Raw genomic sequence first — 22,847 nt, 5'->3', positions numbered from 1 at the left:
AAACTGAGGGCAAAAGATGCACTGTTTTCAGTAGGCCGATCTAGAGTTTCAAKAGTTGGTTTGAAGCGTGAGCAGTTAGTTTCCAACCCCTGCTTTGTCCTTATTCACGTGCTGTGGCTGTAGAAACATGCCAAACCCACATCAGTCCATTCCCTGTGTTTCTTAGTGCTCGGGGTTGTGTGGCTTAGCCGGCTTTGGGAACTGAGGAAGCCCAGAACTGTTCCTAAACCGGCCACTGTGTCGGGATTGATTCTGGGCACAGCTCCTTATTCTGTTACCTGAACTGTCCTGGGAAAATAGTCATGATGGTACTGACTTTTCATGAGTCTTAGCTGGTACTGCCTGTTGTAACCTTCCTGGCTTTGGCTGCATGAAATCAGGAGCTCTGTCTTGTGGAAAAGCACCCTTAGGTTCTTGGAATGTCTCTGGCTGCTCTGAGTATCTTGWCCTGGACCCTAAAATGGGATCATCCCCTTGGCGGCCAGTCTGCCTCCGTGGAGTGCCCTGTAAAAGGGGACAGTAAAAGCTCTCTGCTTTCCTGTTGGTTATTTTGGCACTTTACACCTTTTGTGCAGCATTTCTGATAACAGACAGGACCTCGATGTGTCAATGCTCTAACATAAGAGGGAAAAGAAGTGTTTTCTCTTTTGGTTCCTGTGTACATTTAAGGTGATCACCTGTTTGGTTTGCTTTACATTCAGCACACCAAATGCTGCACCTCTCATAAGCCACCTGAGCCATTCCAGGACAGGGGGAGTGTTTAAACAGGGCATGACACAGCCCCAGCACTGAGTGACATTTTTATGGCTAAGCTTTATGCTACAGAAGGGAGTCTGAGCATAAAAAGGGATCCTGTCTTCATTGTGTGTGTGACCCTTAAGTCTCGGTGTGCAGGGGAAGGGGGGACTAAAGAGGCAGCTGCCTGTTGGGTCTGTCCACCTTGGCCTAGGAGGAGCTGGGAAGAGGCGGCTCCGTCCACAYGAGGCCTTGGTGTGCCCGGGAAAGGGACTCGTCCGCGTGCAGCTCCATGAGGCTGAGGGTGCCTCTGGTAAGCCCCTGTGGGAGCAGACAGGGCTTCAAAGCAGCCGGCGCTGCCTGAGCTTCACGAGGCTGGTCCCTTCCCCTCTMCCCCTTCGTGGGGTGACCCTTCATGTAGCACAGAGTAAACTGCTGCTCCTGTTAGCGTGCAGCATCCCTCGAGTGCATCGGTCTCCTTGCTCTGGGGCAGGCTGAGCCGTCCAGCCCCGGCTCACTTGGGCTGCACAGCACCTGCCAGCTTAGGGGAATCCACTTGGATTAACTCTAAGCCAGCCTTTAAAGCTTCATTTGTGACTTTTTCTTCACTTTTCCTAGACTTGGCAGTGTTTGAGCATCGCTCAGGTTATTTATGTTTTTTAACCCATGACTGTTACCTGCAAGAGGAGAGGTGCTGGACTAAGCCCAATGCAGACCCTGGTAGTCTCCCTGGTTGTAGCAGTGCCGCTCGAGCTCCTCCTGGAAACCTCACTTTGCTTTTTGCTTCCTTTGGTTGAAACRAAGGGAAAAGGGAGAAATCTCTCACTTGGGATGGGTGGAGAGAGTAAAAAAACAGTGGGGAAAAAAAAGGTCCCTTTTAAAAAAATAAACCATTCTGCCTGTCATACACGGCCTACATGTTCAGAGATGCATGTTGCTGCTGTCCTAAACCAGTCAGGGCTTATATGCAATCAACCCTTCTCTTATTCTGTCCTAAGTGTCAATGTTGACGTGAATATAGCCACCAACTAATACAAGAAACCCTTTAAAAAGAAGTTCTGATCAAATGACTTGTTTGTGCTTTGAATGCAGTTCTTGTGGAAAGTGGGTCGTTGGCTTGCATCAGCATAATGTTCACTATCTTAAATGCCTTTTTCCATTTCTTGTTTTCCTGTACATTATATTTCAATGAGGGCTGGATAATACAAAGGCATTTGTGTGATGTGGCAAGTGGTCTTGCTCTGCTTCAGCCTGTATTCTTAAAATCTAACAATACCTGGTAAATATATAACCAACCTCCTGGAAGAAAACAATGACCAATTTCTTGTTCCTGTAATCTGAGGTTAGTATCTAAGGTTAAACTACTGCGGACAACATAGGCTTCAGGAAAGATAGATAGTATTTTTGTAGACTAACTTATAAAATGTTCACATATCTACACTGTCTTTATTTAGCAGTGTAATGTATCTAAGTGAATAGTTTCCCAATAAATAACAATTTTGATGCCTAACGAATGAGTGCTGTGTCTTTCATTCTGAGAGCGGCTGAGAAGGGGCTGTAGCTCTTGCACATAAACAGCTGATTAAGAAGCGATGCCTTGAGGCCCGTGATGGGCACCTCAGCTTGGGCTTTGACCTTGGGCAGAGGTTGGATGCGAGGATGCTCTTTCCTCATGGTGAGCTTGGTTGGTTAGTGGGTTCCTTGTCCTGGTATTCAGTACATCCTGACTACCAATGAACCTTGTCCCCCTTTCTTCTTGCAATTCACGTTGCTTAGTTTCACATGCCTCTTTCCTGTCCTCCTGCTAACATGAGTCCAATGACATCCTTCTAACCTGCTAATAGGTCTTTGAAGGTAAGACATCTTCTGTTCTGTCTGTGTGCGTCGTAAGGAAAGAAAAACAAACTCATGGGCTCTTGTAACTGGAGAACAGCAGAATAACAAGCCTCTCCCCACACTGGTCCGTTATGCTAAAACAGAAGTGAGCCAGCTGGTTATGGCTATGCTAGGTATTTCCCTTGAAATCATAGTATAGGTTGTTTAAAAGCTCTTTGTCTTGCAGTGGCTTAAATTAATGCTGCTGTAGTTGACTATTTTAAAACTATAGACTGACACTTGTTCTCTCCCAAAAACGTATATGTTATTTGAACGATTGCCTCTGTTTTAGATGCACATGAGTGCACAATTCCACACTGGTGAGATGGCTGCCAAGAGGCTCTGCCAAGCAATAAATCTGTTTATAGGGTGCTCCTGAGTGGACAATGATGCCAAATAAAATGCAGAAACTCTGTCTATTGGAGCTTTACCCCAGGCAACAAAATTGAAAACCTCTCTGATGGTCATGTTGTGGGCGGCTTAAAAACATCCTTGTAGAATGGTGTTGAGAGGAGCTTGAGTGTGTCCATTTGTGTGTCTTGCATCTTCCATCTTTCTCTAAAAACTCGTGGTGCCCTGAGCTGCAAGGCAGTGCTGAGCTGTGTTTTAATTTGTGTGCAGTGAGCAACTCCCTGGCATTCTTTTTTCTCTTGCTGGCCTTCCCTTTCCTCCCCATTTTCCATGCGTGATGGTGGTTTAAGGCTGAACGTCATGACGCGTCTTGTGTAATAAGTATCTTTCATGCTTTTTTATGACTAAGGGTATGTACCCTGATGAGTAACACTCCTCTTTTCGCTTTTGTAGGTCTGCAGAGAGATCCAGCCCTATTTCCAGGTGTAGCTCTTGAGCTCTGTAGAGGACCCTCTGGCAGTGATGGACACCCATTGTACAAAGGTCAGTCCGAGACGCTGGAGGTGAAAACTCAACACAACTCAGACTCGGACTTCTTAACAAGAGATGGGCCTTCAAGCAACAGCTCCTTCCACAGCAGTGAAGGGGAGGGGACAGATCACGAAGGAGATATATTGGATTGCAGCGGGTCCAGGCCTTTACTCATGGATTCGGAAGAGGAGGACGACACCGGCAAGTTGCAGTCTGTGCCGAAGGAAAGACATGAGGCTTCCAAAGAAGATTCCCGCTCCCAGTCTTCCCAGAGTAGAATGGGGGAGATGATATTCCCCGCCTTTCAGCCACAGACTGGTGAGGTTTTTAATGAACCAGATGTTTTTGCCACGGCCCCTTTCCGAAGCTCAAGAAAAGTGCTCGAGGAGGCAGATGTCTTTACCAAAGCTCCTTTCATCTCCAAGGGCAATATGGCTCTTAGACACCCAGAAGAGACAGATGTATTTCTGAGAGCACCTTTCACTAAAAAGAAAAGCATGGAAGAGTTGACTTCTCATGGTGTTCCTAAGGAACCGTTCACATCGCCTGTTTTCATAAACCAAGTGGGTGATGTCCAACCCGTGGTCACTCCTACGTTCCAAAGCCTGGACGCAGCCATGCGTGGGCCTGCTGCCTCAGCTAGATCTCCGTACCCCGCCGTAGGGTTCATTCAGCCAGTTCATCTTCCATCCTCTTCCGCCAGAGCGATGGAGCCCCAGGACACCGTTCCTGCCCCGTGTGTGCTGAAGGAGCACAGTGGCACGTCCAGCGAGAGAACCCCAGCAGGACACGCGCTGCCGCAGGAGGCCGTCCTGGGCTCGGGGGTCAACACGCCTTTCCGTCCACAGTCCTTATCCAAATATTCCCGTCACTACAGCCCAGAGGATGGGCAAGGCCTCGAAGTGAAGCCTATAGCTGCTTACAAAGTGGTTTCTCAGACCAACAGACAGGCTATAGCAGGATCTGTCTCTGTTGCTTCTCTGTCTTCCAGGACTACAGAGCTGCCTAGTGGGGATCCTTTTGCTTCAGCTCCCTTTCCTTCCAAAGCAGGAAAGCCTTAATCTGTGTGAGCTGGGAGGTGTCTTCTGCCAGGACCATCTCTCGTAGGACCTTGAACCTCTTAGTTGAATTGAACAACACAGCAATATATTATATATATATATATATATTTTTTTTTTTCCTTTCGGTCAGATTTCTATTTGCAGTGATACATAGTTGAACTATTCTAAGTTATGTTAGCTGGTCCGAATGCCTGGCACTCAGGATCTTCATATCCTTTTAAGTTACTTCTTTCCTCTTTCACTGTCTCCCACCCCTCTTACTTGTAGATGCTTTTCCAAACCAGTAGCGTTCCGTTCTTTCTGGCTCTGGCTGGGGAAATGCATTGTAAGATGAATTGCAATGTTCAGTGATTGCAGAGCGAGTCAAGCAGGACRGGCTAGTGCTCTGGAAAGGAAACTGTTTCACAGGTTGAAGGGTTGTCGTGACTTCTTACCAAATGGGAACTTCTGGAGGAGATCGGAGTAGCCTGTTCCTGGTGATGGTGACAAGGGAAACCTGGCAGCTGTAGCACGGGGTTAGTTTTGTCATGAATTGTGTGTGTGCTCATAGCTTGTGTGCAGGGTGAGCGCCAGCTGTGTAGCCAGCCCCCTACCGTGAGGCTTGTGCAGCGCCAATGTGCATGTCCCCCACATTCACGAATCAAAACTATTACTGCTGTTACCTGGAAAATGAGAAGATCAGGAAGAACTTTGACTTTTACATGTGTAGTTCCTGTCTGGTTTATGCCAAAGCGTAGGACCCTGCAGTTTCGTTTACGGTGTCGTGAAGGAGAGAGCTATGCATTGTTACAGTATTAAAGTGCACCCTATGGAAAAGTATATTGTGGAAACAGCTTGATGAGGTCCTTATCCTACATACCTCATTCGGTGTAGTTCAGCAGGGGCTGCAATCCAGTTACACTAACTTAYACTAGCCAAGAACTCGGCTCTATATTTACACAACCTGCCTTTGGTTCTCTTGTCCCTCGAGGTGAATCTAAACAAAATCTACTTGCACTCCAGTGAGTAACATTTCCTTTACTCTAGAAGTACTGCACTGCCTGCCCTGCTCCTAGACATCTGCTTTTTATCACTGCTGTGATGAATCCCCAGATTGTGTTTGGAGGAAACTAGTCATGAAGGTTAACCCCAACTAGTTGTCACATGCTGGTTGCTGGGCCAGACCAAAGCTGAGTTTTGTTCCTCTCCCTTTCCAGTAACGTGAGATATAGACAAGACAGCGAAACCTGCCCCCTTCCTTGTTCTCAACCCTTCTTAAGACATAAGATRTCTTGGAACTGGCCAGCAAATGTGATCCATAAGCATGGTCTGACTTCAAAATACCCAGATATTGGGACTCATTGGGCTCCCTGCATCCCAGCAGATGCCAGTGCTGCAGAACGTCTCCTGAGACGATCTTTGCTTTATTTCGAAGGGTTTGCTAGCTATGGAAAAACTCCCGTTGGCTCCAGGGGTTTTTTGGCAAGTCTCTTAAAAGCTTTGCTCCTTGTTGTGGCTGTTTGCGAGGTGAACTGCATCGTCGTGGTGTGAGCTGGAGCCCTGCGGTGGGGCCAAGGACACGTGCTGCCTTTGCAGCCCAGGGTCTCGGTTTGACTGACCCAGTGTCTACGCAGGCATTATAGGCACAAAGTGATGTGCAAATAGGACTTAGCGCTGCTCCAAATGTCCTTTTCAGTCCCCARACTTGGTTCCTCTTCAAAACATCTCCAGCCACGAGAGCTGAGCCAAGTGCTGCTGATGGGCATGCTCAACGTGGCCTGGAAGCAAGAGAGAACTTGTTCTAAAGTCTAAAAAGCCACAGGGCACAGAGACAGTATTTGAGGGCAAGAGGCCAAGTCGGCTTGCACAGTTCAGCTGCTGACAAAGAACGACTTGCTGAGCCCGGCTGAGGTCATGTTGTATGGACCTGGCCTGAGACTTTCTGAACTAGAGTCAATATTGGTGCACACGGCTTGTTTAGAGGCTTTTTCCTGTGCTCTTCTCTCACCAATCCTAGAAAATGAAGTACTGTAAAGATATTTCTGGGTTTCTCCCAAGAAGCTGCTCCGGCTGAGCTCAAGCTGTTGCCTATTGTATTTTTTGTTGTCATTGAGGTGTTTTTTTATTTTTTAAAGGAAATACCTGAAAGGAACTGACCAAAGAGGTTGCTGCTGGATTGGAGCAATGGGAGATGCTGAGAACTGTGATACAAAACTGTGAAATTTGAGGGCTACGAAGGAGACGGAGCTTGAGGGCCCCAACTCATTTCAACACGCGGCCTCTCAGGGCCTCGCGTGCAGCCAGGAGAGACAGTTTGTCCCCAGGCTGCTCAGTGCCCTTAGGGGCCTGMTGGAAGTGCAGGAATGAGGCTTGCTGTTAGAAGATGCTCTGCTAGGATGAGCAGGTACCACGTGTAAATAAGCTGCAGGTTCAAGGTATTACCTCCAGTAACTGGATTCAGCCGCTCCTTCCTCTCTTTCATTTTTACTTGAAAAGTTGCTTTGGGATAATTCTGTGAAACGTCCTCAAATGCCGCTTTTTGTTTCACGTCCACTACTGGGAACGTCCAAATGAGCAAAAAGGAAAACAGGGCTACGGAGGGGCCGAGGGGCTGTCGGAGCCCTGAGCGGTAGGACGAGCCCTCTGGATAACGCAGGCACGAGGGCTCTGTGTTCACAGCAAGCCATGCATTTGGGTCTGGGGGCACGGCGTTTCCAGCTAGTGTTTGGGCAGCTTCTGTTCTTCAAGCACTTTACACAGCAGAGCAAGCTACTCATGCTCCGAAAAGCTCATGATCCTGCCAGCGTGTCCAGCGTTGAGAGGAGGTTTAATATAGAGGGGTGGGAGGGAAGGAAGCTGGTGTGAATCTTTACATGTGACCTCTGAGGTAGCGCATCTTTTGGTCAGAAAATTGAGTTTTAATGCCCATTAATCTGACCCATTTGCATTTTCAACTTGTGTTCCTCCTAGCCCTACATTGCCAGTGCTGCAGCTTTAGTGGGATGTTACAAGCAGAAATGTCATTCCTGTAGCTTATCAAGTTGACTGTTTTTGGTGCACTCGGAGAAAGGATGCTTACAGTTTTCTTTGCCACCCCATGGGTAAGGGTAAGCAGCGGCATAGCTTGAGCTCAGCATTTGAAAGCTGGTTTTCTGAACAGAACCACTGCTCTCACCATTATAAAGCTGCGCTGAATGTCTGTTACCGTCCTGCAGCCTCCCAGCCACTCCTCCGCCCGGATCCTTCCCAGAGCTGCCCTGCGACAATCCTGCACTGGGAGAAGGGCTGGCTCCGTCATCCCTGCTGTCCTCACCTCAAATGCACTTAAAATCCTGCCCTCCAGCGCGTTCACTTGGAGCTTCTGCATGCAAAGAGCTCTCGGTGCTCCATGGCCGCTGCCAGCGYGGGACGGGACCAGGCGCCGTCGTGTCGCCCTGCGCTCTGCCCATCCGGCCCAGTATTCCCAAGACTCTTACGTGCGGCTCAGCTCCCAGCCAGCTCCAGGCTATCGTCCTGCTGGTAAGTGTGAAGTTTACAGTGTCTGGAAGCCAGCGCACACCCGATGGTCGCCGGCGTGCCCAGCTCCGGAGCCCCAGCACCTCTTCACTTGCACCTAATCAAGCAAGACTGCCATCTGCAGAATCCTTACACTCTCAATCACTCCAAAGTGGGAATTGGTGACTATCTCAGCTTCCACCAAAGACCGTTGTGTTGGGGAGTTGAACTGGGGTCTTTTTTCTCTTTATTTTTTTTTAATGGTGTTAAATCACGGCTTTCCRACACACAAAAGACTGGCGCGCTCTCGCAGCAGGTCTTGGCAGTGTCCTGAAACCCAACGGGCTTCCTCGGTGTTTCTGATGTGCAGCCGTGGCCTGGCGCTGAGAACGAGTCACCAAGGGGCTCCCCCCGCCACACCCCAATYCCTCCTCCCAAAAGGGATAAATAATTGTATGCAACTGTAGGGAGGAGGTCTTTTTTATTTTATTTTCTGTTAGTGTTTTTCTAAGTGTCCGCTTGTTGGGGATGAGGAGATGGTGAAGCGCTACCACCACCCCAACGCACCCCAAGCTCCCGCCGCCTCTGTGACAGGCTGGGAGCATCCGTGTCCTCTGCTTGCTGTGACACATGTCCCCGCGGGACTCCTGGGCATCCTGAGAGCCGAGTTTCCTTGGAGCTGCATTGTTTTTAGGGCAATAATGAGCAGTATTGGCAATCCCTCCAGCTCACGGGTAGATGGAGTCAAGTGTCGCACTCCAGGCAAAATCGGTTACGTTGGCGATAATCTCTATGAAGAAACATTCACGTTGTAAACTTATGTACATTTTATTAAAACTGTACCTGATTAAAACACTCCTTTGCTGCTGTGTGGTCATTTCCCTCTGCTCATATAAACAGTTTCCCCAAATCCTGGTGGCCTYCAAGCCCGTGGACACCTGAACCATCGTGCGGTCGCGGAGGCCRACTGTGAAGCAGCGATTGGAATCTTCCAAACTCAGGGTTCCCATCCCAAAGATCCCGTGTTAACTTATAAACATTTTTAACCCACTAACTTACAAATTTTTTTTTCTGCAGACCCAGGCCTGGTAGGTTCCAAGGAGGAGGGCTCAACTCCCCCTTTCTTGGTATCTCCAGGGGTGAGTTTTGATTTTAGGGGACAGCCTGTCTGTCCTTGAAGGTCCGCAGGGCACCCCACAACCTCACTCGCCACACCCTCTGCTCCTTTCCATCCCTGCCTCTGCCGCGCACCTCCCTCCCTCCCTTTGCACCCAGCGTGTCCCCCCTTTGCGGTGACCATGTCCCGCCCTTGCGCGCGCGCGCCCGTTGCGCGGCACCCCCCTGGCGCGCGCCGCCGCTGCCGCGCGCGCCATTTCCCGCCCTTGGCCGCCAGGGGCCGCGCCTGAGGCGGCGGCCGGGGGAGCGCTAAGATGGCGGCTGCGCGGGGCCTGTGCGCGGCTGCGGCGCTTCGCGGCCGGTAGGTGAGCGGGGCTGYCCGGCCCCTCGCGGCCCCTGCAGCCGCTCTCCCCTCGCGGGGCCTTCCCCTCCTTCGCTGGCCGCAGGGTTTTTCTCCCCCTCATGGTTGGGGCCGGGCGAGGCGTTAACCGCCCTTCCCCGGGCGCCGCGGCCCCGAGAGGCCCTCGAGCCCCGCGGCGTGGCGGCCCCCGAGGGGGAATCTCCCCGTATAGGAACATATCGGAACATATAGCGCGGCTTAGTTCCCCGCAGCGGGCAGGAAGGCCCGGGAGCGAGGGGAATCCCGCCCCACGTGCGCTCAGCTCCCTGTAGTGAGGGGGGTTTCTTCCTGCATGTGTTTAGAGTGGTGTATTGAGGGCACGTTCCCCCCGCCATGTTCTTAGGACCCTATAGGGGGGATTAATCCCCCCAACATGCAGTGAAGACCATRTATAGAGGTAAGAATGTCCCTCCACGTGTGTATAGGCCCGTGTGTTGAGGGGTAATTCTCCCATATGTGTGCTCAGGACCACATATTGAGGGGATATCCCCCCCAGGTATTCTTAGCACCATATAGTGTGGGGTAATTGCCCCAGCATGCACCAAAGACCATATATACAGTGTGGGGAAAGCTACTCTTCGCTGTACACTGAAGAGGAGGAGAAAAAAGGATAACTACTGTCTTGTGTATTAATATTTATCTGATCTGTCTTCCCCATAAAGGGCTGCTTTGGCCACGTTTTCTAGCTTTTGCTTTGTTTTGCAATATCTGGGCACCTCCAGAGACAGGGGAAAGGCCTTCACCGCAGCATAGCTTGAGCCCATAGCAYGGTGTTTTCTTATAAAATGCTATAAAATGCCAAGATGGCAGCGCTCACTTTGCAGCTGTTTGCAGTAATRTTGCCTCTGGAGTTTGTGCAGAATGACATGTCTGACTAGTTAAAAATCAGGAATTTACACATAAACATTTTGGGTTGTTGGATGTGTGTACAGTTACAGATGAAGGTAGGTGAGTGTTTACTAAATGGTGGGGATACCAAGGGCATGTGAAATTCTCTTTCTTTGGGGTGCTGAAGAAGTGACAGCTCCTAATTTGGAATAGTTATCAAAACTGATTTCTTTCTAGGTTCTGTCATGTGATGAGAAAAGACCATAATTTGACAACTAAACTGTCTCTCCACCAACTTGTACAAAAGAAGCCGTTTCTCCCATCTGTGGTAGTGCGTAATGCAGGTAAATACAGATTAAAAAGAGGTACAAATAAACAATGACTGTATTGTGGGATTTTTTACTTTATGTTAGTAATAAAGGTATACTTTTTCTGAAATCTGAGTTTGGCAAAATATTCTCAATGTTTTTTAATGAGACACAAGCACATGTCGGACTTGGAGAGATGGCTTGAATTGCTTACTTCCATACTTCATAATTTAGGCTTTTTCTGTATCACAGAGCTGCCAAAGACTGGTAAGGAGTTTTGCTGGTGCAAAACATCCCATTTGGACTGTGCTGCACTTGGTGTGAATACATCCTTTGTGAAAGACCTCCTTTCAYTGGCTGTTCTGTTGACTTCATGACCATCCAGGACATAATCGTACGAATACAAAGATGGAGCCTTTCACTTTTACAGCAGTAATGTGATTTGCTGGACTTTTTTTTTAATTTTTCTGCTTCTAGGTATGTTTCCATGTATGTATCTGGTCTGATCTAGAGCTCGGGATATTCACACTTGAAGTAAATCTTGCTTTTTTTTTTTCCATTTTGCTCCAGTTCCTATTTGTGCTTGTGTTGTGATTCAAATCTATCTTACTAGCAAAACAACCCCTGCCTTCCCAGCTCATTAGCCTATGCAGTCTTTTCAGTGATCTGTGCCTGGTATAAATTGTTCGTAATTATGTCGTGCAGACTTGACCTGACATTTTTACTTCAGGTTAAAGACGTCTGTAGTAAATGAAATGTGTGTATGAGGCGATCAGAGTTCAGGCTCTCACTTACACCACTGTCTCTGTGCAGGAGAAAAATGATGCGAAATAGCAAAGGCCCCATCAAAGGATATGTTCCCCATTCCTCTTATCTGCAGTGGTAACTTGATGAAAACCTGAAAAAGCAAAAGGTTAGATTTGCTTTTTCTGGTATCTGCTTGTACAGTTTTTCATAAGGCAGTTTTTCATTTTCCTACTCAGCAGGCTGCCCTCCCCCAGCCTTTGAAAGTTGTGCTCCAGAAAATCATTCTGCTTTTGCAACTGCTCTACAGTGCTGTAGCAAAAGAAAGATTTTAAAAAAATAATCTGCAAGTGCTGTTGCATGGAATTAGTCAGAAATGGAAATCTTATTTAAATGAGTCTGCTCAGGCAGGGGTTTAATTCTGATTTCAAGAGAGTCCAGGGCTGTTTGGTCCATGTACTATGGTTTTTCATTTCAAACTTAATCACGTATTTAAACCGGCAGACTGTGAAAGATTTAGTCATCCAAGTGTTTTACCTGCTTTTGCAAATGTTCTTTTAAAGTCGGCCTCTATTAGATATCTTCTTTCCTGAGTAGATTGTAGAATAATAACCAAGGACATTCTGTGTTCCTCAGAGAACTGAAAGGAACAATATAGATGCTACATGTAAATACAGCCCTATAGCAGCTACTGAGTAGTCARTTCTGACTGAATTATTCACAGTTGTATAAAGAATACCAGTTTGATTATTAAAAAAGGAAAAGAGTCTTAGGAAGATGGGTTTTCAGCTGCAGAAAACAATAACTTTTGCATTAAAATACAGTTGCTACCCACGTGAATGTTTTCTGAGAGATGATACATCCCCTTGTGCTCAGCAGTGCTAGATGACTGGTGCAGGATAGTTGTCCATTACCCATTGCTGCCAGAGGTTTGGCAGGGCATCCTCAGTTTGCACCATCCAGATCCACTCTTGGAGCTTATTTGTGATTTACATTGGTTTTCTATGCTGTGATTACCTATACAGAGTTGATCTGGAGGATGTGTTCTTCTATGCCTGTGCATAAAGCTAAGTGGCTGCTTCTTGAATCAGGACTGTACTTTTCATATGAAAGCATAACCATTTCTCTGATAAATCTTTTTTTTTTTTTTCCTCATTTAAACAAGTATCATGTACATACTTGGCCATTGTGTGTGTTTAAGTTAAATGGGTTGTTACCATGACAGACACCTGCACTAACAATTTGGTGATTTATAAATAGCCTGATTAGTCATCTACTACTAAAGAGTCACCATCAAAATGGCTTAGGAATGGCAGCTTAGGAAATGAAAATGGCAGCTCTTTCTGTTGTTTTAAATCTCTATATATCATACATCTCTGCAGTATGATTTATTTATAAGTTCCCAGGGATTTTTTTTTGTGTTTAAAATGGATTTTTTTTTGTTTGCTGAATGTACCATAGTACTTTGAGAAGAACSAACATCACTGCTGATCTCGTGGTGTGATTAGATATGCGGGAAGAGGAGCAACCAGGAAGAATTGGAGAAGGGGAATGTCTCAAATGGAGATTTACCTTTGGGGGAATATCAGACATCCTTTGTGGATATGTCCACAGGAAAATATGCTATTAAAAATACTCTTATCAAATGTATTGTTTTCATTTTCATTTAAGAACGTTTTTTTTCTTTTAATGCTCTTTCTAAGTAAAAAGATCGTCACTCTGCCAGGAACTTGAGCAAATAAACAAGGTTCTTTTTATCTGCTTTTCCTCATAAAATAAAAAGTCTGTGTTTGTCACTCTTTGTGTTAGTTTAGATGCTTTCATAGAATCCACTGAATCATGCTTTGGAAGTATCATTACACAGACTGCTCTTTGTTTTTCACAGCACAAGAATCAAGAATAGTTTTGATTTGATTCAGTAAGCAGGATCTTGGAATTTCTTCATTTAAACTGCTTCTGCTTGATTACATTAATTTTTTTTTTTTTTTAATTTCCAGTAAGATGCATGTTTATCCAAACTCAGGACACACCAAACCCAAATAGTTTAAAGTTTATTCCAGGGAAAGAAGTGCTGGAGTCAAGGACGATGGAGTTCTCCTCACCAGCTGCAGCGTTTTGCTCACCTTTAGCAAGGTATTATCCAACTTGTCATCATTTGTTTGGGAGACCTGTGTGGCGCGGGTGTGTGCAACTGATGTTTTGAACATAACTGAGTGTTCAGGAACAGATGGGCTGGATTTCAGTTTTTCTTGTTGCCTTACTGGTGCATAAAATTGAAGCTGGCAAGGCTGTTGTTACTGAAGTCATCTTTCTGTGTTCCTGTACTACCTATGTCAGTGTTGTAGCAGAATGCCTTACGATCTGGTTCATGCAGCTGGATCCAGTAGGGGTAAAGTCCAGTGTCTTGAAGATGTACTGCTTGTCTTCAGTTGATTGGTGAGGCCTCTTGTCCCGAGTTTGTAAAACCTTTCCTGGCAGAAGACTCCTGCTTTGAGGGGCTACTTGGAAATGCTACAGCCCTTCAGAGTTAGGAAACAGGCAACGTAGTCACAAATGTTCCACCATAGTATTAGTAGCTTGCTTTACTTGGCAAATGTTGCTCTTACCCTGAACTTCAGAGCCAATGGATTTTTCCTTTGAAGAGAGTGATGTTTCAGATACTGGGGAAAAGAACAAAAAACCAAAAAACCCGAGTTTTGGCCTGTTTTTTCAGGCTTGATCTGTATCAGRTCTTGGGTTTTGCAGCTCTCATTACCAAAATGCATAACCTGGAGTAAGAATCACTSTGCAGATTTATATCATCTAGAAGTAGAAGGGTTGTGGAGCACCATCACAAGTCCCCCTGGAAATACTCAGAAGCGTCTATTTTTGCATTTTTGTTATTTTCACATTAGTCCCTGAAGAAAAAAAATACCCTTTACCCCTTAGATGAGCAGAAAGGCTTTTTTGAAGATGCAGAAATACCATAATAAGTCACCGAATCCTTAAAGATCCTAATTTCAGTCAGTTACACTAGCAGAGCTGCACCCAAGTAGAGGCTTCTGGAGCCTGACCTGCTCTGGGACGCGAGGGGTCCCGGGGACGCGCGGGAGCCAACAGCACCTGCATGAGCAAAGCACTGTGACTTCAAGGCACAAACGCAATGTGAAAGCTTTTCCAGGACATCAAGATATGTTGTCAGGCTGCTGAAGCAGTAGGATGTGATTATGCCAGCATATGTTAGGCTACAGAATGCAAGTAGCTGTCAGAAAGGACTTTATGTTGTCAGATGTCTTCAAGGAGACGTTTTCATCAAAAACGGTGTATATGCTAAAATGTGTACCAGGGCCAGAGCACTTTGATTGTGTATGTTGTGCAGGTTAGTGGAGGACAATGACATGACTAACACCTATTGTTTAGCCTCAGATTACAATTTTTGTAATTGGAATGGTCATTTACCTTCAAATAGAAAATGAATTTTCCAAAGAAAAGAGTGAAGCTGGCAGTTTCTTTTGATGGTTATGTTATTAGATGTGCTTCTTTTTCTCCAGAAATGTATTCTAGAACTTTTATTTTGTAGAGTGGATTAAATAAATCTTAAGAGTTTGGCTGAAGTGTGCGCTTTGTTTTGTTTTAGACAGCTATTCCGAATTGAAGGAGTTAAAAGTGTTTTCTTTGGGCCAGACTTCATTACAGTCACAAAGGTAAACAGAGCAGCAATTTAAATATGCTAAAATATGAACTGCTTTTCAACTGCACAATACATACAGATGCTTATAGTATAGATAACAGGTTGCCAAAGTAAGCTGTAGATTCTCTGCTTGTGCAAATGGTCGAGTGACTGGATGAGGCCTTGAGCAGCCTGCTCAGCTTGGAAGTTGCCTTGGCTTTGAACAGGGGGCTGGATTAGGTGGTTTCCCAAGATCTCTTCCAGATTAAATTGTTTAATGATTGGCGTCAAGAACGTTGTAGGCAGTGCTGTGTTTATTTAAGGTGTGGCGTTGATAGCAGCAGAAGGAAGGCTTTACGTAGTAATCGTGCAGTTGCGTTTTTATTGTATGGAGACCACAGGGCCATTCCGTGAATAACACTTTGCCTCAGAATCAATTGGAACCAAACTCTAATTTGAGTCTCTGAGGCGATTTGACAAAAACGTGTCAAATAATGCATGGGGGAAACGTTATTTTTCAGTTGTTAGTGGCTGAGTGTTTTTAGTGTTTTAGTGTTTTTTTTAATAGCATTTGGCTTTCAAACAAGGAAACCTTCCTGTTGACTATTTTAAATTGAGTCTTACTAAACATTTTTGACCAAGCCACACTTCACAAAACTGTGCAATAAAATCCATACGTCAAACACAATCACCATTATATKTTCAACATAAGACAGAAGCTGATGTAATTTATTATGACTGAGAGGCAGASACTGTGTTTTTATTCATTTTCCTCTGATTTTCACAGGAGAGTGAAGACCTGGATTGGAACTTGCTGAAACCAGATATTTATGCAACTATAATGGATTTCTTTGCCTCTGGCTTACCTGTAGTTACTGAAGAGGCACCTAGGACAGACACAGGTAAATTGAATTCTTTAGCAAGAGCCCAGTATCTTATTCTGTTTTTTGAGGGTCCTCCTGTGTTTTGATTTGCTGCTCCACTTTTTTTTTTTTTCTTTCCTCCAAAGCTCCATCAGAAGATGATGATGAAGTTGTATTAATGATCAAAGAACTACTGGACACAAGAATAAGGTAAACTAGGCAAACTGCTGCATGGAGGGAGGTGGGCTAGGGTTTTGGAATGATTTGGAGAGCAGTGCATTTTTGCCTCGTTGATGGTAATTTCACAGTTCAGTGTCAAGCGTGGTAGTATAAACTGCAGAATTGGCTAGGGCTGTGAATACTGTTTGCTCTTTTTTTTTTGTCYGATTTTCCAGTTTAAACAAACTTTGTGCTGAACAGTGTCCATATTGCTGAGTGGTTTTAGAATACAGCAGCTTGAATAGTTCACTTAAACAGGGCCCATTGGATTTAACCTAGTTATTGCTAAATAATGAAAACAACAGCGTTATCTTTTGTTTTGTGGTAAACTCTTTTCTCTGKTTATTCATCTCTGTCTTCCTTCTACCTATCCTTCTAAGTGTTTCAGGCAAAATAGGTTATACCTGGATTGACCATACACGGAGGAAGACTCACCAACAGCTTTTCCTGCCTGCCTGAGCTTTAGTGGATTTTATGCTTATGCCATTTCATCTTTATTTTAACACAGCTTGATTTAGAAATAAGAACTGTGACATTCTGGATGCAGTGAGAATACCTGATGTATTTTCCAARTAGTCTTACATCTTATGGCACCTTCTGAGTAGTCTTAYATCTTATGGCACCTCCTTTGCCAGCTCACAAATTATAGTGATCAGAAACTTGTACTTGGGTCAAAATCATGGAATTCATCTTCTTTTTTTTTCCAGAAAATGCAACGAATTCAAGTTTTTATGTACATATTTTGTAATTTAGAAAAATGTAGGAGGTTTATTTTAAAATACTCTGTGGTTATCTCTGAGCTGACACATGGCACTAGTTAGTGAGCCTCAAAGGAAGGAGGCAGAAGGGCAGAAATACCTTGAAATGTTTTTCCCAAGCGTATACTAAACACTGAAACATTTTACCCAAGTATAATTTCATACAAAGCCGTGATAGAAAGCAGTATTCAGGAAGCCCCACTCTTTTTGGGTGTGTGGTGACCTAAAATCCTTATGGTGTTAATCTTAGATTTCCCTCTGGCCTCTCCTAAAACCCACAGAATTTCTGTTAAAGTTACTGGTTTCCTTCCCCTCTCTTTGTTCTTTTTCCTGCTGCATCAAGAAGCTGTTGATGAAAATACTAGCAGCACTGTATTTTACTTACTTATACAGCGGGACAGTTTATATAAGTTATATATAAACTTGTGCACACAGAACGTTTATTGTTTAGTTGATCAAAAATCTAGGCAAAGAAGTCAGAATGTGCCGGATGAAAGGAATGGAGATCTGAAAGGTACTGTAGCATGTTAAAAATCTTATTTCAAAATAATAAAGACAAATTCTTAGTTGTCTTACATCTGTTGGCCTTCTGGAATGGAGGTAATTTGCTACAGTGAGTTGATAATAAATACGTTGGATTTTGAGATGATTTCGTTAGGAGTGTTAGAGTTCACAAAATAGTTATTTTGGAAATGTGTATAAAGAGCTTCTGTTGGAGTAACTTGATGCTTTTAGCCTGGTCTGGAAAAATGTTGCCATGGGGATGCATTTAAAATGCTGGGTATCTGTTGGCTGCAAAAGGAGTCCAGGCTGCAGAAATGCAAGTAGCCCTGGGAGCTGATCTCAAGCGATCTGGTCTCCTTAACAGGACTAGGCTTCTAAATATTTGGAGCTTTTTCTTTTTCTCCCTTGTGTGARCTTGATTATGGCAGTATTTGGGGATATCTTATCACCATTCCTAGCCAGGGAACAGATGCTCGTGTGTCATGTGGTAGGAGCTGCACCTATTACATGCTCGTAGGCACCTGGATTTGGCCGCATAACGGAGACCTGGCACCCTYACATGAAGACTAGGGAAAGCCTCAGGGTAAATCAGAATGATTTTCAAGGCTGAATCCAACCCCTGCCATTAAGTTTAGATATCTGTTCTTATATATCACTGCATTCAGTATACAGTAAGTTCTAGTATGAGGATGTTTCTGTCCTGTAGTGCTCTCAAGCTTCTTGCTTTATATACTATGGAAAGACAGTAGCCATTAATGTGAGAAAGGTTACTGAAATATATATTGTTGGAAACCTGAACCACTTGGGAGTAGAGAGATCGGGCCTTGCCCAGTTCTTCAGGTATGGTATCAAATGGAGCTCTTTTAAAAGATTTCTAGATTTAAGTCTATTTCAGCCGTGTTCACATTACACTGGGTGTTTCTGCTAGGCCAACAGTGCAAGAAGACGGCGGTGACGTTATTTATAAAGGCTTTGAGGATGGGATAGTRCAGCTGAAGCTGCAGGGCTCGTGCACCAGCTGTCCCAGTTCCATCATAACCCTGAAGAACGGAATACAGAACATGCTGCAGTTCTACATCCCTGAAGTGGAAGGTGTGGAACAGGTAGGCTGATGTGACACAGGAGCAAGCAGTTGTCTTTTAAACAGAGAAAAGGTCCCTTTTCATCATATGCAGGTCATCAGTTTAAGCAAAAGTACAGCATGTGTAGAGGCAATATTTGCAAGCCAGAAAATGCCGTATCTTTTTAAGCAAGTCATGGAGAGTATTGTGAAGCTCAACTCCAGAGAATGTTCTGCTACTGCACAGTTCAATAGTATGTTCTGTCTTTTTAATTTTCTGGATAAAAACTGATTTCCATGAAGCTTTGAATGCTTTGAAGATGTCTCCGTTTCCTTCAGAATCCTCCTTGGAAATTCATACCCAGAACAGCTCTGGGTATGAATTTATATTACAAACTGAGTGTGAAGAAAGTGAAGTAGAAGGCTGGAGTAGCTGGATTATTAACTATATATATAGGTGTGTGTGTGTGTGTATGTGTGTGTGTGTGTGTGTGTGTACAGCTATCTAGTGGCCTTATGGTCTTATGATTTTGAGTTCCTTTCTGTTTTAAGTTCCTTTCTGTTTTCTTCTGCCTGTTGTTACTAAGTGACATAAGGTAACAGCTTCTTTCTTTGAGTTCCACAAGAAGGAAGCACCTGATAATGTTGGGGTGTAATAAATTCAGTAYGTAATCCTATGGGGAGCCTGGAGATTAAACTGCTCACTTAAACTACTTCTGGATTTTCCTTTCAGGTTGTTGATGATGATGACATGGAGAAAGAAGCAAATTCTACCTGAGCTTGCATCGTCTGTGGCCAAATAAGTATTTACCTCTTGCATATGTACATTACCCCTGTGCTGGGAAACAACCAAATTTGCCTTTCTCTTCAGAAGAAAACCTGCATTTTTTTCCTATGAAATGTCTCCTCAGTTGAAACTGTTTGTCCACTAACTTATTAAATCTCTTGTGCTCAGAAAAAGAATCCCTTTGGCCTGTTTTTAAGTTCTTGCACTGTGTTTTAAAAAGCAGATGTTGGGTGTTTAAAAATACTGATGGATGTCTCCATTGTTCTTTCATACAAAAAAAAAAAGAATAAAAAAGGAGGGAAACAGAAGTAGCTTTTCTCAACTGTTTTTTTATGCAGTAACTATTTTTTTTCCCCAAAACCGCTTTATGTGACTTGCAGGAATATCTGCCCATGTTCTACAAATGTTAATTTTATGTCTGGTTAAAGATTTTGATCACTGTCAATTTTGTGTGGAAAATAATAATAGTTTCAAGTGTTCATGTTAGAGGATATAATATTGGCAGTATTTGTGAAAGTTACCTCCCCTACTGCGTAATACTGTCGAAACAATGGCAACAAGAACAAAAAATGCGAGTTGTTGTTAAAGTTGTATCTTTTAAAATAAATGTTAGAAGATGATCCTTATCAGCTGTAGTAACTAGAGAAACTAATTAGCTTATTTAGAAGTAAAATTATTTAGCCCCTGTTAGCGGTCTGTTTGAACTTGCAGAACAGGTTTTCCTAATATTTCAGCACCAAGATGAGTGTGCAGTGCTTAAGGGCACAAATTACATCTGTAGTATAGCAAAGAAAATTAATGTGTTTACCTATGCTGTATCCTCTTTGTTCCTATTGCAGCACCAAAGAGCGCAGCTCGTGTGTACCTTGGCTGCCCTGGCTGAGGGAAGACGTGGCACACTGGAACACACAGTTTTAGAGACTGTAGGAAGGGAAATATTTATTGTTCTGAAATTGAAATACGTAAGTAGGGCTTTTCAAGCGCTACTCTTTATTGCTTGTGTGGGTAGGACTTAGTTTCTTCCTGGTGCCTAGCTTTAGCAAATGGCTTGGCTAATGGGGATACTATTTCTTTCTGCTGCAGCAGTCGAGCTGTGGTTGCAGTCATTGTTTAGCTTGTAGTTATAGCTGTAACCCCTGGTGCAAGGATATGACAACCTCCTGTATGTTCCTTCTTACCAGTATAATTCCTAAACAGCATCAGTTAAGTGAGTGGAGACTTTYCTGTAGTATGCAGATCAGCATGTGGTGAGTGTAGACTTCATGTAACTTGTTGGGAATCTTGAGAACGAATACRTTAGCAAAACAGTTTTTCAGCTTCTGTGTAAAAATAATAGCCTAATATCATTTAAATTACCCAGCTAGCATTTTGAGTTTGAAATTACCATATTTTCTTCTCCCTCTTATAAAATACGCAGTGCCTGATCTTGGAGGTTTATCAGTGATGAAAATACCCTTGAGGCARACTGATGCTATGCAGAAGCTTTAATTAAGCTGTACTAATTTCATTCAGGTACAGTAAGGATCTGGTTCTTCTGTTGTGTTTGTGCTTCCAGTGCTGTTTTTAACGTTTTAGGTTTGTACAAATAAGACCAAATTCAGCCTGCATTCACTGAGGCTGACGATTAAGCAGCTTGTGCTCTTGAGGTTGAAAAGGTTGCATGTCTAGCATGTATATCCTCCATGAAGTTGACCAGATTCCTCAAGCTCTTGTCTCAGAGAGCCATTTCATACACTGAGTCCATAAAAACAACTCTCATGTTGCAGCTGTTGCATTCAGTAGCACTGCAATGTTTGGACACCATTTCTCGGTGACATGCATTGTCCACAGCGTTAACAATAATGATAGATTCTGATTTGATAAAATCATCAGACCAAATTCTTTGTGACCCTTGTGACAAATCTTATTTCTTGCAAAGAAAACGTGTTAGTTAGAGGGTGTTATTCCCTCCTTTCCCCCCATCTCTCTTCCAAAAACCCTGAAACTTGGCACACTGCTGGACTTTGAGTCAAACAGTAGTAATGACTGCTCAAAGTTGAACTTAACAGTTTATTAGGTGTTCGGTGTCCACCATGGAATTATGATATTCTGGGAGTACTTTTTTTAGGAGGACTCTTCAGCTAAGTGGTTGACAAACTGTGCTGTGCTGTGCTGTAACATTCAGGTCAGCACAGTTTTTTAACTCATATTTTTTAAAAATAGCAGTTAAGCATTACATTTAAGATGATAGCAAAAAAAAAAAACTTGTAACAAGAATACTTTTGTTGTACAAAAGCGCTTTTTTTGCTGTGCCACAGACAAGTACAAAATGATTATCTGCCATTTGGCCATTTTTATTTGCACCATTTTCAAATACAGAGAACATCCATTTATGTTTCCTAAGCTATTCTTGCACTCTCTTTTATAGGAACAGTTGATTACAGCAAGCTGAATTCTTGTCTTGAAACTGTTTACAGGTGGAGACCTGCTTTTTTGTCAGGATGTGACTCATTCCATGCTTCCAGGAGAAATGAGCCTGTTTGTCTATAAGGCGGTCGGTCATCTGATAACGCTCTGCTGCAGGATAGAAGCGCTCGTCATCGACAGCATTTGGGTGACAGGATTTATAGAGCAGGTACTTTCAGCCTCAGGGAAAAAGAGCTCAGATTACATGATTTCAATACTCAAAATATGTTCTGTTGAGGATCACAAAACATACTACTTTTTTGTTTTTTTTTTCTAGGAAGACATAGTTTGCAAACTATCTCAAATTAAGGGTTTGTAACCAAATCTTCTATTTCAAGTGATGTGAGTTGAGGCTAGGGAAGGAGTATTTTTTCGTTTTGTTTTGCCTTAATCATGGTCTATACTGTTAGATAAAAAAGTTCATGTATGTGACACATCTGGGAAACGTTCTCACGTTTCTCCATTAATAAGTTGCTCATCATCAGCAAGAATTACTAATGTTTGTCAAGCCACGTATTGCACATGCAGGAAACCTTGGAATAAAGGAATGCATCAGGGGGATAAACTTAGCTTTTATTAGAGAGGGGGAATATACAGGAACTTCAGAAAAATGACACAGAGCTAAGYTTGTTCCTATAAAAACAGATGATCTACACCAGGGCTGCTAAGTAAGGATGGATGATTTAGGCCACATTTGAGGACTGGTTTTATATTGTTATCAGCTATCATAGGGCTTTAGTGGTAATGGTTTGGGTTGGCCACGTTTGATTTAARCTAGGCCAAGAGGAAACAGCCTCACGTTGCTCCTAGGGAGGCCCAGGTTGGGCATTAGGAAAAGTTTCTACATAGGAAGAGAAGCGTGAGGCCAGGCTGCCCCAGGGAGGATGAGGATGGCTTGCAGGGGGACTTCATGGGCTTGAGGTCCATATTCTGATTTGTGCTGTTGATACAGGTTGATTATTTCCCATGGGAGCTGGTAAATCAGCTCCCGCTGCCACAAGCGGTGAAAGCGGCTCCGAAGTGCCCGCGAATGGGGACAAACGGCGGTTCGAGGGCAGCCCTCCAACACCCCTAGGAAGGAGGGAGAGGGGGCAGCGGGGAGGCCGCGCTGCGCAGCCCTGCAGCGCCCGCGCCGCCGG

The 22,847-nt window shown here is 44.2% G+C and overlaps 2 protein-coding genes and 1 long non-coding RNA gene across 4 annotated transcripts in view; all 3 read left to right on the top strand.

Annotated features, from left to right (window-relative positions):
* Positions 1-6,576, top strand: part of AAK1 (AP2 associated kinase 1) — a 53,634-nt gene extending 47,058 nt beyond the window's left edge. The window contains exon 16 of the mRNA XM_026042822.1: positions 3,415-6,576. Within this exon, the coding sequence (XP_025898607.1) occupies positions 3,415-4,553 (1,139 nt within the window). The 3' untranslated portion in view covers positions 4,554-6,576. The remainder of the gene's footprint in view (positions 1-3,414) is intronic.
* A 2,878-nt stretch (positions 6,577-9,454) lies between these two features.
* Positions 9,455-19,423, top strand: NFU1 (NFU1 iron-sulfur cluster scaffold). 2 transcript variants are annotated; one of them, XM_026042803.1, is made up of 8 exons: positions 9,455-9,504; positions 10,609-10,715; positions 13,421-13,556; positions 15,040-15,106; positions 15,860-15,974; positions 16,082-16,145; positions 18,345-18,519; positions 19,210-19,423. In XM_026042803.1, exons 1-8 carry the CDS (start codon positions 9,458-9,460, stop codon positions 19,252-19,254), a joined length of 756 nt encoding a protein of 251 aa, XP_025898588.1. In that variant the 5' UTR covers positions 9,455-9,457; the 3' UTR covers positions 19,255-19,423. The 2 variants fall into 2 exon arrangements, with proteins under 2 accessions (XP_025898588.1, XP_025898596.1); XM_026042811.1 differs by lacking the exons at positions 9,455-9,504; positions 10,609-10,715; positions 15,040-15,106 and having other exon boundaries at positions 13,505-13,556.
* Positions 19,424-19,854: 431 nt separating this feature from the next.
* Positions 19,855-21,856, top strand: LOC112950328. Its single transcript, XR_003249996.1, has 3 exons — positions 19,855-20,225; positions 20,681-20,775; positions 21,720-21,856. It is a non-coding gene; the product is annotated as an uncharacterized LOC112950328 (long non-coding RNA).
* The last annotated feature ends 991 nt before the right edge of the window (positions 21,857-22,847 follow it).

The sequence above is a fragment of the Nothoprocta perdicaria genome, unplaced genomic scaffold, assembly GCF_003342845.1.
Source record: "Nothoprocta perdicaria isolate Ctin4 unplaced genomic scaffold, notPer1 scaffold_103, whole genome shotgun sequence".
In the NCBI taxonomy this organism is placed as follows: domain Eukaryota; kingdom Metazoa; phylum Chordata; class Aves; order Tinamiformes; family Tinamidae; genus Nothoprocta; species Nothoprocta perdicaria.
The sequence above is the reverse complement of the archived record's forward strand: the minus strand, read 5'-3'. Positions and strand labels throughout refer to the sequence as shown.